The sequence below is a fragment of the Neomonachus schauinslandi genome, chromosome 8, assembly GCF_002201575.2.
Source record: "Neomonachus schauinslandi chromosome 8, ASM220157v2, whole genome shotgun sequence".
Lineage (NCBI taxonomy): Eukaryota > Metazoa > Chordata > Mammalia > Carnivora > Phocidae > Neomonachus > Neomonachus schauinslandi.
The window spans coordinates 50,284,290-50,307,103 of NC_058410.1; the positions used below are offsets into that span (position 1 = coordinate 50,284,290).

The window sequence follows — 22,814 nt, forward strand, 5'->3', positions numbered from 1 at the left end:
TTGAACTCATGACCCCGAGATCAAGAGTGTGATGCTCTACCAACTGAGCCAGCCAGGTGCTCCCAAAATAGCCATTATTAGTAAGAGAAATGAAAAGTTTTGAAAACTGCAATCCCAACAATAAGACCATAAATAATCACAACAAGGAAAAATGAAAGCAATGTGTCTGCCCACAAATGTTTTTCAGTTGGCTCAGATTTGTTTCATTTTTTATTTTTTAAGATTTATTTATTTTAGAGAGAAAGAGAATGCAAGTGGGGGAAAGGGCATAGGGAGACAGAATCCTCAAGCAGACTCCCCACTGAGCACAGAGCCCAACACAGGGCTCAAACCCAGGACTCTGAGATCATGACCTGAGCCAAAATTGAGAGTCAGCTGCTTACCTGAGCCACACAGGCACCCCCCAGTTGGTTCAGATATGTAAAGAGCATGTGTACAATGTCATTTACTTGTAACAGGCAGCTCTTCCTGCCCATGGGTTCTGTCTCTGTGCTTTAATAAAAACACCTTTTTGCACCGAAAAAAAAAAAAAATAGAAGAAGAACTTATTTGTAACATATACTCCAACTTTCCAAAAGTGATCTAGGGCAAAGTATATCAAAATCCAAAAGAAGGACAACCAAAAAATTGTAGCAAAGCTTGTAAGAATGGTTAAGAAGGGACACCTGGGTGGCTCAGTTGGTTAAGCGTCTGCCTTCAGCTCAGGTCATGATCCCAGGGTCCTGGGATCGAGTCCTACATCAGGCTCCCTGCTCAGTGGGGAGTCTGCTTCTCCCTCTGCCTGCCGCTCCCCCTGCTTGTGCTCTCTTTCCTCTCTCTCGCTGACAAATAAATAAATAAAATCTTAAAAAAAAAAAAAAAAAAAAAGAGGGGCGCCTGGGTGGCTCAGTCAGCTGGGCATCTGCCTTCGGCTCAGGTCATGATCCCAGGGTCCTGGGATTGAGCCCCGCATCGGGCTCCTTGCTCAGCTGGGAGCCTGCTTCTCTCTCCCTCTGCTGCTCCCCTGCTTGTGCTGTCAAATAAATAAATAAAATCTTTAAAAAAAAAAAAAAAAGAATGGTGCAAGGAAAGCTCAGATGGAATAAATTACTTAAACTTGAAAAAGTGCTGCTGTGGGGCGCCTGGGTGGCTCAGATGGTTAAGCGTCTGCCTTCGGCTCAGGTCATGATCTCAGGGTCCTGGGATCGAGTCCCGCATCGGGCTCCCTGCTCCTTGGGAGCCTGTTTCTCCCTCTGCCTTTCTCTCTCGCTCTGTCTCTCATGAATTAAAAAAAAAAAAAAAGAAAGAAAAAGTGCTGCTGTGTATCAGAAGAGTTTATATCTCTAGGGATGAACTAAATTACTTTCCAAAGTTAGAAAAGAGCTGGCAAAAGTGATCACAAAATATTAAGTAGGATTAATATTAGCAACCTTTAAGAAATTACAGAGAATAACACCAGCTTTTCAAAAAAGGGGAGAAAAAGTGATTTAAAATAGGTAAATTTAGGGCGCCTGGGTGGCTCAGTTGGTTAAGCGACTGCCTTCGGCTCAGGTCATGATCCTGGAGTCCCGGGATCGAGTCCCGCATCGGGCTCCCTGCTCGGCAGGGAGTCTGCTTCTCCCTCTGACCCTCCTCCCTCTCATGCTCTCTGTCTCTCATTCTCTCTCTCAAATAAATAAATAAAATCTTTAAAAAAAAAAAAAAAAAGGTAAATTTAACGTCAATCCCAGATAATGACAATAACTGTATACTGGATTTTAAGAAGGAGACTTGTGAACACAAAGGAAAAGATGTAGTCATTACATAAATCATTAGGAACTAATGTAGTTCACTAAGAATAAGTCATCTGTAAGACAATTTTGCAAGGTCGTGGGAATAAAGCAATACATATAAAGTACTTAGTACATGCTTGGCACTTAGGATGACAACGATAATGAGATAAAAGGAGCTGGGAAGTCACTGAAGGTTTCCTGGGGAAGAAACTTGATCTAAAACTTGCAAGAATGAAAGAAACTAGGTAAATAAGAATGAAATCAGAAAAGACAATAGGAAAGTGCATGATATATTTTCAATAAACCACTTTTTTAATGGAAAAGAGGGAGGAAAGTGGGAGAGATAAAAAACAAAACAAAACAAGTTATAAGGGGTTATAGTGTAAAAAGCCTTGCACATCCGCCTAAGAAAAATTAATAGAGGTTTTTTGAGTTCGAAGCTGATGATGTATAACAATCTTGAAAATTTAACTTTTCAATTTTCTAAATTTAATGATGCCAATGACAGGAAATGGGTGTAAGCATTTTATAAAATATAAAATGCTTTATAAATAGGTTGATACTGAAGTTACTATAGCATCAAAAAATAATAATGGTCTATGCAATACAGCATCCCTTAACCTCTCCCCTGCTAGTGGGGAATAAAACAAAAAATGAAAAGGGGGAAAAAAAGAGATCAAAAAGAAAAAGCTGTGCACCTACAGTGAAGTGGCAAAGTGTCACCAATGACAGTCCTAGATTGCCTACCTCCCCTATCCTGGGGATAATAAGTATTAAAATGCTTACCAATAAGAAGACTTTTTAGCCTTCTGTAGTCTTCTGTTACATCAAAATCATCACCAGCAAATATTAACATGGGTTTTGTTCCCTCGGGACATTTACTATTCTATGAAATGGAAAAAAAATTATAATGATATAATTATCAATTCTAAACCATTTATAAGCTGGTTTTAAAGTAGTCAATACTTACATACAGTGATTAGTTCTCATATTTTGACTGTCCTAAAACTATGTTTATGAATATTGATTAAAATCTAAAGACTTGGGCGCCTGGGTGGCTCAGATGGTTGAGCGTCTGCCTTCGGCTCAGGTCATGATCCCAGGGTCCTGGGATCGAGTCCCGCATCGGGCTCCCTGCTCCTTGGGAGCCTGCTTCTCTCTCTCTGCCTCTCATGAATGAATAAATAAATAAAATCTTTAAAAAATAAAAAAATAAAAAAATAAAATCTAAAGACTTGGGGTGCCTGGGTGGCTCAGTCAATCATCTGCCTTCAGCTCAGGTCATGATCCCAGGGTCCTGGGATGGAGTCCCACATTGGGCTCCCTGCTCGGTGGGGAGTCTGCTTCTCCCTCTACCCGTACCCACTGCTCATGAATTCTCTGTCTCTCAGATAAATAAAATCTTAAAAAAAAAAAAATTAAGACTTAAAACTACAGTTGCAACTTTTAAATTAAAATACAGTTTCTTGTTTCATTCCCTCACATTGTCAAATAAGTGGTCAAAGAATGATTCAAAGAATAAAATAAAAAGCTAAAATTGCTGCTAAACATACATAGCCCTTTAACAGCCAGCATCTCAGAGTCTAAACAAAGTTAATTTCTTTGAATTATTTACTACCACTGTACCTTTACCTACTGTATCACATAAACAGTATTTTAGGGGTGCTTGGGTGGCTCAGTCTGTTAAGCAGCTGAGGTCATGATCCTGGGGTCCTGGGATTGGGGTCCTGGGATCGAGCCCCACGTTGGGCTCAGCGGGGAGTCTGCTTCTCCCTCTCCCTCTGCCCCTCCTCCCTCTTGGTGCATGCGTGCATGCTTCTCTCTCTCTCTCACTTGCTCTCTCAAATAAATTTTTAAAAATCTTTAATAAACAGTATTTTTAAATGAAAGCTAATCTAAACTACCAACTAAACAGGGGCGCCTGGGTGGCTCAGTCGTTAAGCGTCTGCCTTCGGCTCAGGTCATGATCCCAGGGTCCTGGGATCGAGCCCCGCACCGGGCTCCCTGCTCCGTGGGAAGCCTGCTTCTCCCTCTCCCACTCCCCCCTGCTTATGTTCCCTCTCTCGCTGTGTCTCTATCAAATAAATAAAAAATCTTAAAAAAAAACCCAAAAAACTACCAACTAAATATTCACATGAGAAGCAACAGAATTTTATACAAGCTATAGAAAGTATGAGCAAACCTTACTTGGCATGATTGAAGCTCTTACTATAAAAGTATTTTGTCCTGTTTTGGATTTTTTTTTATACAAAGAATAACATGATGTGAATAATAAGAATCTTTAAAAGCCACAAAAATAAAAGAAGAAAAAATCTAACAAAAAAATTCTTTAACTGAATGATTAATTTCTGAAGGCAAACGGGTGTTAGTCTGAGCTTTCCGTTGATTCTAGCACCTCTACTCTGGTTCCAATCAAGGACTGTACAAATCTAGAAATAAACAAACAAACAAAACTGGACAAGAAAACAAACATCCTGTGCCCAGGAACAGAGGTCACGTTGCTTCCCTGTTCACCATGACCACTTTTGTTGACACTCTCTGCTTCCAAACTCTGAACCTTAACTGTCTATACTTAGGAGGTGTGCCTAAGATCTGTCTGCGTGATCTAGGGCCTGAAGGGACCTACCAGACCCAATGACTCTTCCACTTACTGTCTGTGCCAACCTGACCCTGCTACTTCTACCCCTATGTCTATGGGGGCTGTTTAAGTATACAGAAGGTAGGAGAAAGTGATGCAATATCCTGACCACAATGCATAGTAATAAAAAAAATAACGTTAAGTCATGACCCGGTATACACATCATAAAAATACAACTGAACGAGGGGGCACCTGGGGAGCTCAGTAGGTTAAGCATCTGCCTTCTGTTCAGGTTATGATCCCAGGGTCCTGGGATGGAGCCCCATGTCGGGCTCCCCACTCAGCAGAGAGCCTGCTTTTCCCTCTCCTTCTGCCCCTTCCCCCTCCTGCTCATGCTCTCTGTCTCTCACTCGCTCACTCTAGCTCTATATCTCAAATAAATAAATAAAATCTTTAAAAAGATATGTAACTGAACAAGTTATATGAAACAGTACATAACATTTAGATCACTGATATTTTTCACAATGTGAAAACCCAGAACTAGAAGAAACTACAACAGATGAGCTTTATTTGAATAGTATAAGACACTAAAAATTCAAATACTATATAAGTACTACGATTATAGTATACTAAAACATCATAATTATGTGACATCCTTGAACTAACCTTCTGAATTTTTTTTTTTTTTTAAGATTTATTTATTTGAGAAAGAGAGCAGAGAGAAAGAGCGTGAGCCCAGGGAGGGGCAAAGGGAGAGAGACACTTTAGCAGACTCTGCGCTGAGTACAGAGCCCGATGCAGGGCTCAATCTTATGACCCTGAGAGATTATAACCTGAGCTGAAACCAAGAGTTGGACGCTTAACCTACTGCACTACTCAGGGGCCCCTGAATTAAGTTTTGTTTTATTTTGTTTTTAAACAAAGGGAAAAAATTCTTACAAATCATACACAAACTTCCCATACAAAATATCCCCAGGCAACTGCAATGTATCTTATCCTATCTAAAATAAAACCAACTAGCCTTAAATTTTAATCATCTCATTCATTAAGGCTTATTTTACATAAAATAACCATCCCTAGAAGTTTGGCCACATCTTAGAAAATAGACTCCTACAATAATCACTCAATTTCCTGGTAGAATCGAATCACCTGTTGCTTGAGAGTAAACAAAAGGATGAGGCTTGGCTTGGTAATAAAAGTAGGCAAGTGAGGGCACCTGGGTGGCTCAGTTGGTTAAGCAACTGCCTTCGGCTCAGGTCATGATCCCGGAGTCCTAGGATCGAGTCCCACATCGGGCTCCCGGCTCAGCGGAGAGCCTGCTTCTCCCTCTGACCCTCTCCTCTCTCATGCTGTTTCTCTGTCTGTCTCTCTCTTTCTCTCAAATAAGTAAGTAAGTAAATAAATAAATAAATAAAAAACAAAAAACAAAACAAAAAAAAAGTAGGCAAGTGAGAAAAGAAATACTGGTGAAAAAGTCTTAAAAATGAAGTAGATGTAAAAAGGAAATAAATATGAAAAGAAAGTATAACAAACATGCAATTCCAAAACAAACTAAAAATAGAAGATTATAATGGAATAATGAAGTAAAAGTAAGGTCCGGTTAATAGTCTGGGGGGGGGCACCTGGGTGGCTCAGTCAGTTGAGCGTCTGCCTTTCACTCAGGAGGTCATGATCCCAGGGTCCTGGGTTTGAGCCCCACGTCCAGCTCCCTGCTCAGCGGGAAGCCTGCTTCTCCCTCTCCCCCTCCCCACTGCTCATATTCTCACTCTCTCAAATAAATAAATTAATAAATAAAATTTTTTTTAAAACTTAAAAAAAAATAGTCTATGTAGGAACTGCCAATGTAAGCATACCATCATCAATTAGTGGCTTTAAGAGTTAATGGATATGCTCCATGAGTGAAAATTTAGTATTCAATTTAAATGGTTCTTGTTTAGAATGAGATCTGACAATAATGGTTTTGTGGTCTGGTATAGAAGCTACACAGTAACGGAAGTACTCCTTTGCTTAGGAAGTGAAATGCAAAGAGTGGAGGGGTTGGCATGCTCGCATCGGCCAGTGTTCACACCCACTAACTGCTGACCAAGTAGCAGCAGTGGTGAAGGTAAAATGGGGATATGCTGCTCATCTCCAAGGATTCATGCACTGTCCTAAAAGACAAACTGTAATAAGATGAGCTTCCACCATAATAAAGCATCACAGTTTATACGCTTTCCCAAACACCTTCTAAAATATTATCTTCACTAACTAGTATTTTCACATATATTATCTTATTTGAATACCTATTTATTTTTCTTAAAGATTTATTTATATATTTGAGAGAAGGGGAAAGTGAGAGCAGGGGGAGAGGCAGAGGGAGAGGATCTCAAGCAGACTCCTTGCTGAGCACAGAGCCCGACAAGGCTTGATCTCATAATCCTCAGATCATGACCTGAGCAGAGATCAAGAGTCAGATGCTGACCAACTAAGCCACCCAGGCGCCCCTGGTATTATTATACCTTTTTAATACTTGATTGCAATTGAAGGTCAAGGAAGTAACTGACTTGTCATGTCACAAGTCATCTAAATGGCCAACACAGGCCTTCAACCCAAATGTTCTGCCTCTAAATCCAATCTCAGGCCACTGTTCTACCTTGTACCTGAAGAAGCTGCTAAAGCTAAGTCAGGATCTGGTAAGAGGCTTTTTCAAACCCCAGAAAACTTGGAAGGCATGTTCTCTTTTTAGGGGAGACTAGGAAAAGGAATCATTATATATTTTACAATTCTTTCAACTATACCATGACCCTCAAAGACCCATAAACTAAGAACAATTATGTAACTTTCCATTACAAACTTCAATATTCATTCTTTCAATGTTCATGGTTATACCATTCACTATATGTATGACTCCAGGTCACCAACAGAATTCCTCTGGGCCTTGATCTCCAACTCTACACAACAGGGAAAGTAATTTCAGCCTTACACAGGGTAGCTATGAAGTCTAAATAAAATAACTATTTGATGGAATATTTGATGGAACAGATTAAGCCAGAAGCAGAATTCTGAAGGAGTAGAAGCCCAGTTTGGACCCAGGAACTGAATTAGCACAGTTTTCTTGCCTTTCTAAGACTATTTACTACTTTCTATTTTATACCATTTAAACAAAGGAGACTCAAAGATGCAAGTCCTGAAGGAAAGGACTGAACTAGCATTTTGGTGGCCAGCAGCCTAAATATTGTAGGATCAGCTAAAGCATCCTAGGTTTAGAACAGAGTTCACTTTGGGGCGCCTGGGTGGCTTAGTCGTTAAGCATCTGCCTTTGGCTCAGGTCATGATCCCAGCGTCCCGGGATCAAGCCCCACATCGGGCTCCCTGCTCAGGGGGAAGCCTGCTTCACCCTCTCCCACTCCCCCTCCTTGTGTTCCCTCTCTCGCTGTCTCTCTCTCTGTCAAATAAATAAATAAAATCTTAAAAAAAAAAAAAAACAGGGTTCACTTTGAAAACTCTGGTATTGGGGCGCCTGGGTGGCTCAGTTGGTTAAATGTCTGCCTTTGGCTCAGATCATGATTACAGGGTCCTGGGATCGAGCCCCATGTTGGACTCCCTGCTCAGCAGGGAGTCTGCTTCTCCCTCTGCCTCTCCCCTCACCCCCCACCACCGCTTGTACTCTCTCTCTCTCTCACTCACTCTCTCTCTCAAATAAATAAATACAATTTTTTTTTTTTAAAGATTTTATTTATTTATTTGACAGAGAGAGACACAGAGAGAGAGGGAACACAAGCAGGGGGAGTGGGAGAGGGAGAAGCAGGCTTCCCGTGGAGCAGGGAACCTGATGTGGGGCTTGATCCCAGAGTCCTGGGATCATGACCTGAGCTGAAGGTAGACGCTTAACCGACTGAGCCACCCAGGCGCCCCTAAATAAATAAAATCTTAAAAAGAAAAGAAAACTCTGGTATTTCTGAGGTTCCATAAAATAGGTGCTGTGACAATTCAGAGGGATGGGCCCAGACAAGAGTTAATAATCGCTCTGAAGTCTAACTGCCAGAAGATCCACATATGCGTTACATGCTGTAAATAAATACTTCTTTTTAAAGTAAAGATAAAATGAAATTTGCTTTTATCTCAGCACACTAGGATAAAAATAAAGTTCTTTCTTTCTTTAAGGTACAAAACTGTAACAGTAGTCTTCACCACAAGATGTCACTATTGCCCAAGAGCAATATTACAAAATGCCTTGTATTTTTATGCTGAGTAGCTTACCTTAATATCTTTTAGAGAGACAAACTTCTCGATACCCAATTCAATCATATCCAGCACATGGTAGTCATACATACGACCTAGAAGGAACACATTTTCTTTTAAACATTTATTTTTCCCAAACAGCCACCTTATATGTACCCACTTAATCTGCATGTTCAAAATGTTAGTCTCTGCCTCTTTTTTCCCCTCACACCCCACCAAACACATCCCCTCTTTCTTAAACTTTCAACTCTATCTAGAATAGACTGTTACAATCTTGGCCTGAAAGAATCTTGGAAATTACTGAGCCAAACTCCCTGATTTTATATAAGAGTAAATAAAGGCCCATAGAAGGAAAAGGGCTTGCCTACACCAGTGACCATGCCAGACCAAGTGCAAAACTTACCAGGGAAGGGTTCATTTATGTGGGTAGGTATGCTACTTTGGGTTTTTTTCTCTAACACAGATTTAAGGTACATATATTTTATATCAGGAAAGTAGCTGCAACTTTATTTAGGTAAAGTAATATTTACATGCCTATTGTTTACTTGCAATCTGGTAGATAAAAACTTTTATTCAAAGTCACAAGGAAAATTTAAAAAAACTAGCTTAGAGATTACTTGTTACTCCTGAATCCTCAACACATCAATTAATCTGAGTCACAAAACGGACTCTGTAAATAACAATATTAGAAAGTAAGTGATAGGGGCATGTGGGTGGCTCAGCTGGTTAAGAATCTGCTTTTGGCTTGGGTCATGATACCGGAGTCCCAGGATCGAGCCCCACATCAGGGTCCCTGCTCAGCAGGGAGTCTGCTTCTCCCTCTCCCTTTGCCCCTCCCCCTGCTCCTTCTCTCTCTCTCTCTCTCTCTCTCTCGCTCACTCACTCAAACAAATAAATAAAATCTTAAAAAAAAAAAAGAAAGTAAATAATATTTACCCATTACTAGATTATTTGGCCGCTTCTTATTATGGGAGCCAAACATAAATAAAGAACAATCTGACTTCTTTGAAAAGAATTCCTATAAAACCAAAAAAACTCTAATTAGTGCATTAATATAAGAACTTTAAGAATCATACCTCTGAACTTTAAAAAAAAGTAATGAATACTTAATGAACTAGACAGGAATAAACAGAGGAAAGGGACTTTATTTCTAGCTTTTTACTTCAATTTTTCTGATTTGGGGTACCTAGGGATAAGAAATAAGTTTAAGACTAAAAATATGTTGGGCGCCTGGGTGGCTCAGTCGGTTAAGCGACTGCCTTCGGCTCAGGTCATGATCCTGGAGTCCCGGGATCGAGTCCCGCATCGGGCTCCCTGCTCAGCGGGGAGTTTGCTTCTCCCTCTGACCCTCCCCCTTCTCATGCTCTCTCTCTCTATCTCATTCTCTCTCTCAAATAAATAAATAAAATCTTTAAAAAAAAAAAAAGAAAAGAAAAAGAAGTACAGAATGCTACAGATTCTACATCACAACACTGCTACACAGTGGTCACTCAACCAAAAGCATCATGGTGCCAAAAACAAAGCAAGCCCTTGATAAGCAGTATATGAAAGAGACAGAATTTTGGATTAGAGCCCTTATTTTCAATTTCACAATCTCTTCAACAATGACTGTGAAAAACCCAAGACTATAATGAAAGTAATTTTGTAAAAAACTGAATATTGGGATGCCTAGGTGGCTCAGTTGGTTGAGCATCTGCCTTTGGCTCAGGTCACGGTCCCAGGGTCCTGGGGTCGGGCTCTGCATCAGGCTCCCTGCTCAGTGGGGAACCTGCTTCTCCCTCAGCATATCTCCCCACCCCACTCCTCGTTCTCTCTCTCCCTCTCAAATAAAATCTTTTTTTAAAAAATTTTTAAAGGGACACCTGCATGGCTCAGTTCGTTAAGTGTCTGCCTTCGGCTCAGGTCATGATTCCAGGGTCCTGGGATCAAGCCCCACATCAGGCTTCTTGCTCAGTGGGGAGTCTGCTTCTCCATCTGCCCCTCCCCCTGCTCATGCTCTCTCTCTTTCCCTCCCTCTCTCTCTCAAATAAATAAAATCTTTAAAAAAATATTTTTAAACCCTGAATATTGATTTTTCTTAATATAATTTTCAATGCAGTCAGTTGCTGCATTAGGAGAAAATGTTCATTTTTAGTCTTCTAATTAATTACTAAGATTCTATTCAAAAGTTCTTTCTTTTAAATTCACTAACTAGGGGCGCCTGGATGGCTCAGTCAGTTAAACATCTGAGTCTTGATTTCAGCTCAGATCATGATCTTAGGGTCCTGGAATCGAGCCTCATGTCAGGATCTGTGCACTCAGCGGGGAGTCTGCTTAAGGATTCTCTCCCTCTCCCTCTGCTCTTCCCCCTGCTCATGTGCACGCATGTGCATGTTCTCTTTCACTCTCTAAAATAAATAAATCTTTAAAAAATAAATAAATTCACTAACTAAAAGGAAAAACAAGTAATGGTGTTCCCCTCAAGAGAACATGATCCCATTCTGATTTTTTTTCAGTATCTTTTAATCTTTTTTTTTTTTTTTTTTTTTATGTAAGCTCTATGCCCCATGTGAGGCTTAAACTCACAACCCAGAGATCAAGAGTCACACGCTCTACTGACTGAGCCAGCCAGGCGTCCCCCATTCTGACTTTTCTTAAGTCAATTTAGTTTAAACCACTTATTCTTTTAAGGTTTTCTTTAGAAAGAAAGCAGTATCATCACATACCCAAAGTCCATTCATCATTCACCATTTATTATATACCATCCTTTAGCTTCTGATTTTATTCACTAGTCTTTTTCATTTAGTTTGGTTGCCAATACACTCAAATAGGAATTTGATTAGTAAAGCAACTGACAATTGTTAGCAATAATTCACATAGCATTCCTTGTTCTAAAAATATCCAAAGAAATAAGTCAAATTTTTAAAAATCAAACTTGCTTTATAAAAATAGACCTGTAACAAGCTTCCTTTTGATAATTATTAATTATGCACATAAAATATAATTCAACTTTTAAAAATTCTGTCGATAGGGCGCCTGGGTGGCTCAGATGGTTAAGTGTCTGCCTTTGGCTCAGGTCATGATCTCAGGGTCCTGGGATCGAGTCCTGCATCAGGTTCCCTGCTCAGTGCAGAGCCTGCTTCTCCCTCTCCCTCTGCCACTCCCTCTGCTTATGCTCTTCTATCTCTCTGTCAAATAAATAAATAAAATCTTTAAAAAAATAAATAAATAAAAAATAAAAATTCTGTTGATATACTTACAAGCAGTGAATAATACTGGCAAAGTAAAATATAAGATCTATAGTCATATTTTTGAAAGTATGAAAGTCTTATTTCAAAATAATAAATAAATGTCTTATTTCCCCTCCAATTTACATTAAAATTCCCTCATATAGGATGATTTCTAATTCAGAAACATCACAAATTAGGAATACTAAAGGAGCAGTGATTAGTCTGAATAATCATTTACATGCTCTCTTAAATCAGAAAGATGCTTGGGGTGCCTGGTTGACAAAGTCAGTTAAGCGACCGACTCTTAGTTTCAGCTCAGGTAGTGATCTCAGGGTCCTAGGATCAAGCCCCATGTTGGGCTCCACACACAGCACGGAGTCTGCTTGAGATTCTCTCTCCCTCTTCCTTTGCCCCTCCCCTCACCACATGCACGCTCTCTCTCTCTAAAATAAATAAACTTTGAAAAAAAAAAAGATTCAGGGTGCCTGGGGGGTTCCATCGCTTAGTGTCTGCCTTCAGCTCAGGTTGTGGTCCTAGGGTCCTGGCATCAAGCCCCACGTAGGGCTCCCTGCTCAGCGGGAAGTCTGCTTCTCCCTTTCCCTCTGCTGCTCCCCCTGCTTGTGCTCTCTCGCTCTCTGTCAAATAAATAAATAAAATCTTTAAAAAAAAAAAAATTCTTGTACTCACCAATGATGTCTGATCCTCAAATGGTCTTGTAATGTTTTTCCTAAGAATATTTTAACAGGTGACCTTAATTTTAATAACCTTAATAGCAATTCACCCATAACAAGTAATATATTAAATAAAGATAATTTTATATTCAGATGATCAAAAATAAAGCTGGAGGGATATTCATTCATTCAAATATGTATTTAGTGCCTGTTACATACCAGGCACTGTTGTAAAAGCTAAGGATCCTGGAAAACAAATCAGACCCTTGCTTTCATGGAGCCTACATTCTAGTGAAAAAATAAAAATTTCAAAAGTAACTGTAGTGACAAAAATAAAATAGGGTATTCTATTAGTATGAAGAGTAGAAAATGACTATTTGAGCTGAGATCTGAGAGATAAGCAATAAGCCACTGAAAAGTTTTGAGGCTAAGAGTATTCTAGGAAGAAGGAACAGAATAAGCAAAGATCCTGAGATGGAAACAAGCTTAGACTATTCAAGAAATGGAAAGAAGGCAAGTGTCACTGAAGCTTAGTGTGCAAAGGGAAAATGGTGGGGCATAAGGCCAAAGATGAAGACATGGCCCAGATTATGTAGGGCCTTGTTGATCAAGGTAAGGAATGTAGATATTAATAAAGTAACAGGAAGCATTGAAGAGTTTCAGGCAGGAGTGATAAGATCAGACTAAAATTTTCTTTTTATTTATTTATTTTTAAAGATTTTATTCATTTATTTGAGAGAGAGAGCACAAGCAGGGGGAGGGGCAAGGGAGAAGCAGACTCCCCATTGAGCAAGGAGCCCAATGTGGGGCTCGATCCCAGGACCCTGAGCCGAAGGCAGCTGCTTCACAAACTAAGCCAACCAGGTGCCCCTAAAATTTTCTTTTTCTTTTATTTTTTTATATATATATTTTTAAGATTTTATTTATTTATTTGACCGAGAGAGAGAGAGAGAGCACAAGCAGGGATAGCGGCAGGCAGAGGGAGAGGGAGAAGCAGACTCCCCACTGAGGAGGGAGCCCGATGTAGGGCTCGATCCCAGGACTCTGAGATCATGACCTGAGCCGAAGGCAGACGCTTAACCGACTGAGCCACCCAGGCGCCCCTAAAATTTTCTTTTTAAAGGACTGTCTGTCTACTATGTGAGAATGCAATGTAGTATGGCAAGAATGAAAAGAGTTAGTAAGAAGCTATTGCAGTAATCCAGAAGGGAAAGAAAAAAATGGTGCATTGGACCAGGAAAATTAGTAGTAGAGCTGGAGGAGTGGGTAAAACATGTTATCTTTCATGTAAAAGGGAAAGAAATACAAATAAATATTTTTCTTTGCTTAAATATGCATAGAGGGGCGCCTGGGTGGCTCAGTCGTTAAGCGTCTGCCTTCGGCTCAGGTCATGATCCCAGGGTCCTGGGATCGAGCCCCGTGTCGGGCTCCCTGCTCAGCGGGAAGCCTGCTTCTCCCTCTCCTACTCCCCCTGCTTGTGTTCCCTCTCTCGCTGTGTCTCTCTGTCAAATAAATAAATAAAATCTTTAAAAAAAAAAAAATACATTGACAAATTCTGGTAAAATACGTAAGAAACTAATGAGAGGTGGTTGTTCTGGGAAGAGTGTTTATATTTTCACTTATAATTTCTGATTTCTAATTATGTAAATGAAGTTTCTATAAAATAGTTCATAATTTTTATGAAGCAAAATCTATATACAACATGATCTCAATTTTGCTTAAAGAATAAAATAGGGACTCCTGGGTGGCTCAGTTGGTTGAACAGCCAACTCTTGATTTCAGCTCAGGTCATAATCTCAGGGTCCTGGGATTAATCCCCACCCTGGGCTCTGTAATTACTGGGGAGTCTGCTTGAGGATTCTCTCTCTCTCCCCCTCCCCCCCTGTTCACACATGTGCTCTCTCCGTAAAATAAATAAATCTTTAAAAAAAGAATAAATGTACAGATACGAAAATGTCTGTTCAGATATGAAAATGGGTGAAGGGGAGTGGGAGATACAGGCTTCCAGTTATGGAATCAATAAGTCATGGGAATAAAAGATACAGTATAAAGAATATAGTCAATATCATAATAGTGACAGATGATAACTACACTTTTAGTGAGCATAGCATAATGTATAGACTTAACAAATCACTATGTTTTATACTTGAAACTAATGTAACATTGTGTGTCAACTATACTCAAAAAAAGAAAGAAAGAAAATATACAGGGAAAAAAATATGTCAGAATGTACATAGTGCTATGAGTGATTACTTATTCCATTATCCCAATTATCTAAGAGAAATATGTATTACTTTTATAATCAGTAAAAAAAGAGTATTATTTTTAACGATGCGTAAGGCAAACAAACCAAGAAAAATTATTGCAGCATTTATGATTAACAGCTAGCTATAATTCACAATAAGCTAATATGACCTGTTGGAAACACAGAAAATGCAAATTAAACAAAGTATGTTTTTCACTTTTAGCTTAAAAATATAAACCAAAAGTAGGTAATGGCCCATGGAACTTATATATTACACTCTGTCAAAAGGACAATCTTTTCAAAAAGCAATATAATTAATTTGCCCTATTGGGTATGAAGCTGTACCCAGTAATCTCATGTCTAGGAATCTCACGTAGGAACTAATTCAAAAGAATAACTCATTTGTGTAAAAATGGCCATTTTAGCATTATTTATAAGAATGGCAAAACAGAAAAACCTAAATTCCCCCAAATTAAGTTACAAGTAAATTTTAGTATAACCATTTAATAGGCATTATACTGGCAATGAAAATAATACCTAAAGGATCACCTATCAATAGAAAAGTGTTTACAATATAAATGAAAAAGGCTTGATATAAAATTTAATGTATGGCAACAACACAGATAATTTTTAGACATTTTGTTAATGAAAGAAAATAGACTCCAAAGGCTATCTGTTGTATGATGCCATTTATGTGACATTCGGAAAAAGGAAAAACTATAAGGATGGAAAACAGTTTGATGGTTAAAGGGGTGGGGGAGGGATGGACTACCAGAGCGCACTGCACAAAGAAATTTTCAGGATGATGGAACTGTTTCTGTATCATGAACTGTAGTGGCAGACACAGTTCAATGCATTTTTCAAAACCCATGAAACTGTACACCACAAAGAATAAATTTTACATACATAAATTAAAACAACCACCAGGATGTGGAAAAAAACCCAAAACAGAATACAAACTGTAATAAACGACCCCAATTGTAGTTTAAAGGAATAACACGATCACATTAAAGAGGCAGAAAAAACCTATGTTCCATTGGGAAACAGTATTTGAACTGGATACTCTAAAGCTAAAGACACAAAGAACTATATACACATTCTACACCCTAGTTAATTTGTTGCTTATAGGGTTGGAAATTCTGACACTATGTATGTACTAGAATTATACAAATAAATAAATATGTATATTATCAGTAATGAAAGCCAGGTTTCTTACTGTCAGAAGAAAAAAGTTACACGGAAAGAAGAAAGGCTGGAATGAAGTCTGTGGCATTGGGCTGGAATTGGAAGTATTAGTATGAACGCATGATTTTTTAGGAAGTATCGATATGAACTCAGTCTTTAAAATACATAAATATAAATTTAGATATGCATGTATGCACAGGTTAATACGCATAACACATATTTTCAAGCTCTGTCTGCTGAGGGGATCTAGAGACAATGACACTCCCAGAGCAACAGAGCATACTTAGTGCCCAGATCTTTGTTTCTAAATTACCAGTCTCCAATATATGGAAACAGGGCTCCCCAGAGAAGGGGTTGATTCCAGGGCTGTTGCAAGGAAAAATAAAAGATGAGTGTCGAGCATCTTGTGGCACCAGAAAGGAAGTACTCAAATACAAGGAGCATGTTGGAAAAGCACAGGCGCCAACCTGAAAAAGATCCCAAAGGCCAAAGGTAGAATTGGAGCCACAAAATAATGACAGCATTGGATTATAACTCCAAAGAATATAATAAACATCCGTAAGTCCACACTAATATAAATGAGTAATTCAACAGAGGAGAAGGGAGAGATTTTCCTTACAAAATTCCAATTAATAAATGTAGAAGGAATGAGGGAGACAGAAAACCACCATTAGAACAACACCAGAGTAATCACCTCTGTAGACAAGATCCACTGATGGATGCTAAAATGAGTAAGAAAAAGTGTGAGGAGAAAGAGAATTATTTGCATAGTTTTTGCAGAGTCTCAAAGTATTTCCTCCAAACATTTATTAATTACAAAGGGAAAAATAGTAAATTTATAGTGGAGAAACCAAGCAGACTCACTTTAACTGAGGTTAATGCTACCAGCGTAACACATCCTGTACTCCCTGGTATGATTTATGGAGAAAAGCACATCACTTTAGTGGTACTCTTGCCAAAAATGCATAAGGCTCAATCTGTTCATGAGAAACTTAAGACAAATCCAAACTGACGGACATTTTACAAAATAATTAACAAGTACTCATCGAAAGTGTCAAAGTCATCAAAAAAGGAAAGACTGGGGAACTGTCACAAATGGGAGAGTAAGGAGACATGACAACTAAATGCAATGTAGGATCCTGGAAGAGAAAAAGGCTATTACTGGAAAAACTGGTACAACCAAATCAAGTCTACAGTTTAGTTAACATTATTGTACCAATGTTAATTTCTTACTTTTGATAACTATACTATGGTTATGTAAGATGCAACATTAAGAGAAGCTGGGTGAAGGTTATGAGAAATCTACTAATTGCTGCAACTTTTCTGTATGTCTGTAATTATTTCAAAATAATATATATATGCTAAGATTACAACTATGTAAGTATTCAATACAAATGAAAACACAAACTGGAAAGAAATAAATTTTAAAAATACTAACAGCTATATGTAAGGAACCGTCATGTTTTTTAAACAAAATACTTTTCTAAATCTCCCATAAAGTAACTGTTTGCTACTTTTATAATAGAACAATATAAGTTAAACTAAAATAAATCATTACTTACTTTTTATACAGAACTCCATACGGTTTTTTCAGTGCATACTGTAAAACAAAATTTATAGCTTTCAAAACAAATTACATTCTGAAAAGCGGAAGCAAAAATTATATTGCATTGTATCAGTCATTATACAAGATTACCTGGTCCCTGAATCCTGTTCTGATGTCTTCTGCTTGGCTCCCTTTTAATCACTTATATAAACCTGCAACATAAGCTTAATAACCTAACTTAAACTGCACTTCCTTAATCTAAAGTTTCTATGCCCTTTCAAAAATCTGTCCAACTTAAATGATTCCTTTCATTTCTTTAAATTCTACCTATCCCACTCTTTCCAGACAAACTATTTATTTGAGAGTAGAAAGAAAAGCAGAAGAGAACAAAAAAATAAATCCTATCAGAAAAGGCTGACAGAGTTGAAATAATGTTGTCTGGAGATAAGAGAACGGAGAAAGTGTCCCGGTGATGACAATCAGAATACTACTCAGGAGTTTAAACACAGCCCTTTAAAAAATTCCTGTCATTCAACCCTCTTTTCATTTTTTTCTTACTTCTTTCCACTCATTCACTAATAATCACTTATTACCTGTATGGTCAGTTCTGCTCTACCACAAGGAGTAACAAAGACCTAAGGCATTCCCTTGCATTAGGAAAAGGGGTAAATGAGGGAAACAATGAAACGAAAAATGATCATTCATCAACAATCAGAGCTAATGAACAAAGGAAATTCAGCAGTAAAACCTATCTTTTTAAGTACTAAACTTTTTTTTTCTTTTTTTAAGTTTATTTGTTTTAGTAATCTCAACAGCCAACGTGGGACTCAAACTTTCAACCCCAAAATCAGGAGTCACATGCTCTTCCGACAGAGCCAGCCAGGAACCCCTTCAATACTAAAAATTTTAATAATTCTTGACCAAATGTTTCCCTGCCTTGGTGTAATGCACATTACCACAGTGACAACTCAAGAATCATAAATATGAATGTTAACTACCACAGTAACGTGTAATAGTGTGTTATTCTTAGAGCTTACTTAAATACAGGGCCAGTATCCTACCAATACAATGACACTGAGACAGAAAGATGAACATGTATTAGACATTCAGATATCTGAACTATTGTGTTTAACAACCATAGAGAGTTTAGTCAAGTTTAAAAGTCTATTCAATTACTTAGTTGATTTAAGTCAAAGAACCTATCTGCTGTATTCAAGGCCTAAATATTCAACCACCAACTAGGTATCTCCATAGACTATGCTTTCTAATCACTGATTAAACATTTACTGAGCATCTACCATGTGCCACACACTGGGCTAAACAGCAGGCTACAGAGGTAGAAAAAAACATAAAGTTTTTATCTTCATCACTTACATTACAGGTCCTGAACTGAACATACCACTTCTCTCTCCAAACCTGCTCCACCCGGTATATTCTCTAATTGGCATTATCACTCATCAAGAACCCAACCCAGACACTTCTACCCTCAACATCTAGTCTCTCTGCTCATCTCTCATTTTCACTTGCAATACCACACTCCAGATACTCATTACCTGCCTGACAGCAATGGCTGAATTAGTTTCCCACATTTGCTCTCAATTTTCTCTGGTCAAACCGATTAAAGGAGCTGATCATATCTGTCACCAACCATCTTTCAATGGTTCCTTAGAGCTTTCAGAACAAAGCTCAAACTCCATGTTATCTAATCCCTGTCTGTTCTTCTAGCTCCATAGAGCCCATTTTCCCTTTAGCCATCCCCAGTTACTTGCAGTTCCCCAAATGCATCATGCTCCTTCACATTCCCTTCTTTGTTGTTGTTGTTTTTTTGTTTGTTTGTTTTTTGCACAAGTATTTTCCTCAGCCTTGGAAGACTTTCTCCTCCTCTTCCTCTCCTCCTACTTGCTCTAACTCCTCCTTCAAAACGAAGTTAAGTATCTTCTCTGGGAAGCCCACTCTGTGTGTGGCTACCCTTATGGGATTTTAACTCTGCCTCCCATCCTACCCTGTACATGCCTCCAGCAGAGCACTTAATTCACAGTGCTATAATTTCTTACTTGCCGGTCTCCCTCATTAAGCTCACTGAAGGGATAAACGTGTCTTATATAACTATTAATCCTCAGCACCTAGCACAGTACTTGGTATTGCTGAAGGAATAGACAGTAATATGCAGTTATTTCACTTTACAAACTAGATATGTTCTTTAAATGCGAGTAAACCAAATTCTAGTAATTGAAACCAGTTGAAATTTACTAAGGGAACTACAGTAGTTGCTTCAAGGAAAATCAGTGGTTAGTGTCTTGCCAAGGCAAATAACCTCCAACTTGAGCCTTTCTCTAAGACTAGCAGTTCTTAAGGCAAGGCAAGTTTATCCACGTATTTCTCCAGCAGCCTAAACTAGTATGCTGAAAGTTTCCTAAAATAATTTCAATAACATCTGAAAAATTAGAGTGCAGGGACGCCTGTCTGGCTCAGTAGGTAGAGTGTGCAACTTGTGATCTCAGGGTTGTAAGTTCGAGCCCCATGGTGGGTGCAGAGATTACTTAAAAATCTTTTTAAAAAATTAAAAAATAGGGGTGCCTGGGTGGCTCAGTCGTTGAGCATCTGCGTTTGGCTCAGGTCATGGTCCCAGGGTCCTGGGATCGAGCCCAGCATTGGGCTCCCTGCTCGGCGGGGAGCCTGCTTCTCCCTCTGCCTGCTGTTCTCCCTGCTTGTGTTCCCTCTTTCGCTGTCTCTTTCTCTGTCAAATAAATAAAATCTTTAAAAAAAAAAATTAAAAACTACGTATATATATATATACATACCACATCTTTAAGTACTTGTGTCACCATTGAATTTGCATTTCCCCCTTTAATCAGCATAGCATTTTTAATATTTTCACTGAGTTTCGGTTCTCTCTTCTCAAGGAATCTCTTGGTTCTTTTCGTTTTGGGCTTTCTGTTCATAAAATCACAATTCATCACAACTTAAAACATTTTCCTCAGAGTACAAAACCATGACTTGACTAACGTGCAAATTCTTAAAAACCAACAGATATTACATAACATTTATCAGTTAGGATTCTACCACTAAACAAAATCTCACTTTTTAGGGAGATAATATATATCCCCAACATTCTTTTGTTACTGCTTTTTTCCGAAACCTTTATTTAAAAAAAAAAAAAAAAAGACTCAATGCTTATACTGTTGCTATTTTTACTCCATTATTTTTTCTTCAGTCTAAATAAAGCAAATAGTACTTACCCTAACACAAAGAATTGCACACCAACTAGTGACCAATCTGTGGGCAGTTACTAAACACAGAGAGGCTACTAAATGCCTCTCTTTCATCCAGGTTTAAGACCACAATGCCTAGTAGGAAGTATACACTATCCCACTCCAACATCACAGCTGAGAAAGTAAAATATTATTGCTACCAATGGGGGATAATAATGACTGACAACTTTATAGAGTCACTCTATTAGGTTTATCTTCACCCAGATCCCACAACACAGGTAAAATTATTATCTTCATTTTACAGATGAGGCAACTGAGGCTAGGGAGGTAAAGTGGCCAAGGTCACACATCTTACAAGTAGGCCAATCTTCAAAATGAGCTAGATTAAAAAACTCATCTAGACCAATCACTCTGCAAAATATGAAGGGAAAACAAATTCATTATTCTGATCTTATGATGTGATAGCAGGAGTAGAATGTTTTTATACATTTCTGTTCAGAAAAAGGGCTTCACTTCTGCTTCCACTATATCTTGCTTTTCCAACAGTTCTCTGCCATCTACTGAAAGAATTCCTCCTCTCTTAAGTAACTATGACCCTCCATCCTCCTTTCAGTCCTATGGACACTTTGGGCAGGAAAAGAGAAACAGAATATACACACACTCAATTTATCACGCAGAGTTTAAAAATTCTCCTCCAGATAAAATGTCAAGCAATATAAAGCTTCCAATCATTTGCTGTTTGATAAAGATACGTGTTTGTTAAATCAAGAAATACTTAGTATGTCTAAACTAAAAAAATAAAAGTGCTCTATACTCTATATTCCATGTGGTTTGTTACTTCTCACTAGCCAGCAAATAATGCAAATAACATCTTATATATTTTATCAGCTGTTTGTCCCCCAATCAGATCGCGGTCTTAACTCATCTTTGCCATCCCCATACCTGGAGGAATATATAGCAGATGCGCAAAAATCTCTGAATTAATGACTAAAAGAAGAACTTGTTTTGGTTGGATGTTAATCAGGCAAATCTCAAGAAATAACAGCAGGACTATTTAGGAGATCAATAAATATTTTCTGAACGCATTTAAAACAAACATCAACTCGAGAAAGAAAAAGCTAATCAACATGTCTACGTGCTGTAGCAAAAAGGCTTTACATACATTCTCGCCAATAATCCTCACAGTTCTACTAAGTACGATTATTACGAACGCTATTTTACAAAGTAAACCGAGGTTTAGGGGGATTATATGGCCCAAAGTCACAAAGCTTTGAGAACGCTCCCGGACTGTCACCTACAGCTGTCAAATTCCGGGGCCTTGGGCTGGTGACCACTCATTCCCTCACACTTCTTGGGAAGCCCAGGACGTTTCTAACTGGCCAAGATAAAAGCGGCCATCTCCGTGCTACCGCCTGGCAGCTCCCACTAGTTGGCTTCCTGGCTCTCCATCTCCCGGCGGGCGGCACCAACAGAGGGAGACCCAAGCTAGTGGATAGATCGGCCCACCGCAGGCCCAACTGACAAAGAGCGGGAGAAACGAGGGGCAGCCAGGCGGAACAGAGACTTTTTCACTCCTTCCCACCACAGGAGTCCCACTCTCTAACGTCCCCCAAAGAAGGGACCCAGCGCACTTACATAACTCGATCCAAAGCGTCCATGGCTACCGCAACGCGAATCCCGGGAACGCACGTGCACGGCGCGCTTCCGCGAGATAGGCCAGTGTTCCGGAACAGGCGGAACTGGAACTTGGGCGTGACGCCACTTCCTGGGACCGCCCGGTCGTGGACGCTTAGGGCAGTGCTGCGTTCCCTTGGTTACAGATTGTCTTTTAGCGGGAAATTAACACGCTAGGTAACACCGCCTGTAGCCGCTTGATGTACACGCCTGTGTGTATACCCGCAATAAGATATTCAGGGACTAGATGTTATTCTTCTGGGAATCTCCCAAAATGCTAAAAAGGTTGATGACATGGTAGGTATTCACGTAGTGGTTAAAAATATCAATGTGAAATGTGCACTATTAACTGAACTGTAAGATCAGTGAGGCAAAATTTAAAACTACCACAGTGCCTGGCTCATAAAAGGTGTGCAGAAAATAACACTGCTGGGGCACCTGGGTGGCTCAGTCGTTGGGCGTCTGCCTTTGGCTCAGGTCATGGTCCCGGGGTCCTGGGATCGAGCCCCGCATTGGGCTCCC

The 22,814-nt window shown here is 39.1% G+C and overlaps 1 protein-coding gene across 2 annotated transcripts in view; it reads right to left on the reverse strand.

Annotated features, from left to right (window-relative positions):
- RPF2 (ribosome production factor 2 homolog) overlaps positions 1-22,338 on the reverse strand; it is a 35,787-nt gene extending 13,449 nt beyond the window's left edge. The window contains exons 1-7 of one of the 2 annotated variants that reach the window (XM_021693439.1): positions 22,254-22,338; positions 20,208-20,340; positions 17,423-17,460; positions 12,447-12,486; positions 9,487-9,568; positions 8,569-8,645; positions 2,538-2,637 (exon numbers count right to left, since the gene is read on the reverse strand). In XM_021693439.1, the coding sequence (XP_021549114.1) occupies positions 2,538-2,637; positions 8,569-8,645; positions 9,487-9,568; positions 12,447-12,486; positions 17,423-17,460; positions 20,208-20,340; positions 22,254-22,276 (493 nt within the window). In that variant the 5' untranslated portion in view covers positions 22,277-22,338. The remainder of the gene's footprint in view (positions 1-2,537; positions 2,638-8,568; positions 8,646-9,486; positions 9,569-12,446; positions 12,487-17,422; positions 17,461-20,207; positions 20,341-22,253) is intronic. The other variant, XM_021693440.1, reaches the window with a different exon arrangement.
- Between the last annotated feature and the right edge of the window lie 476 nt (positions 22,339-22,814).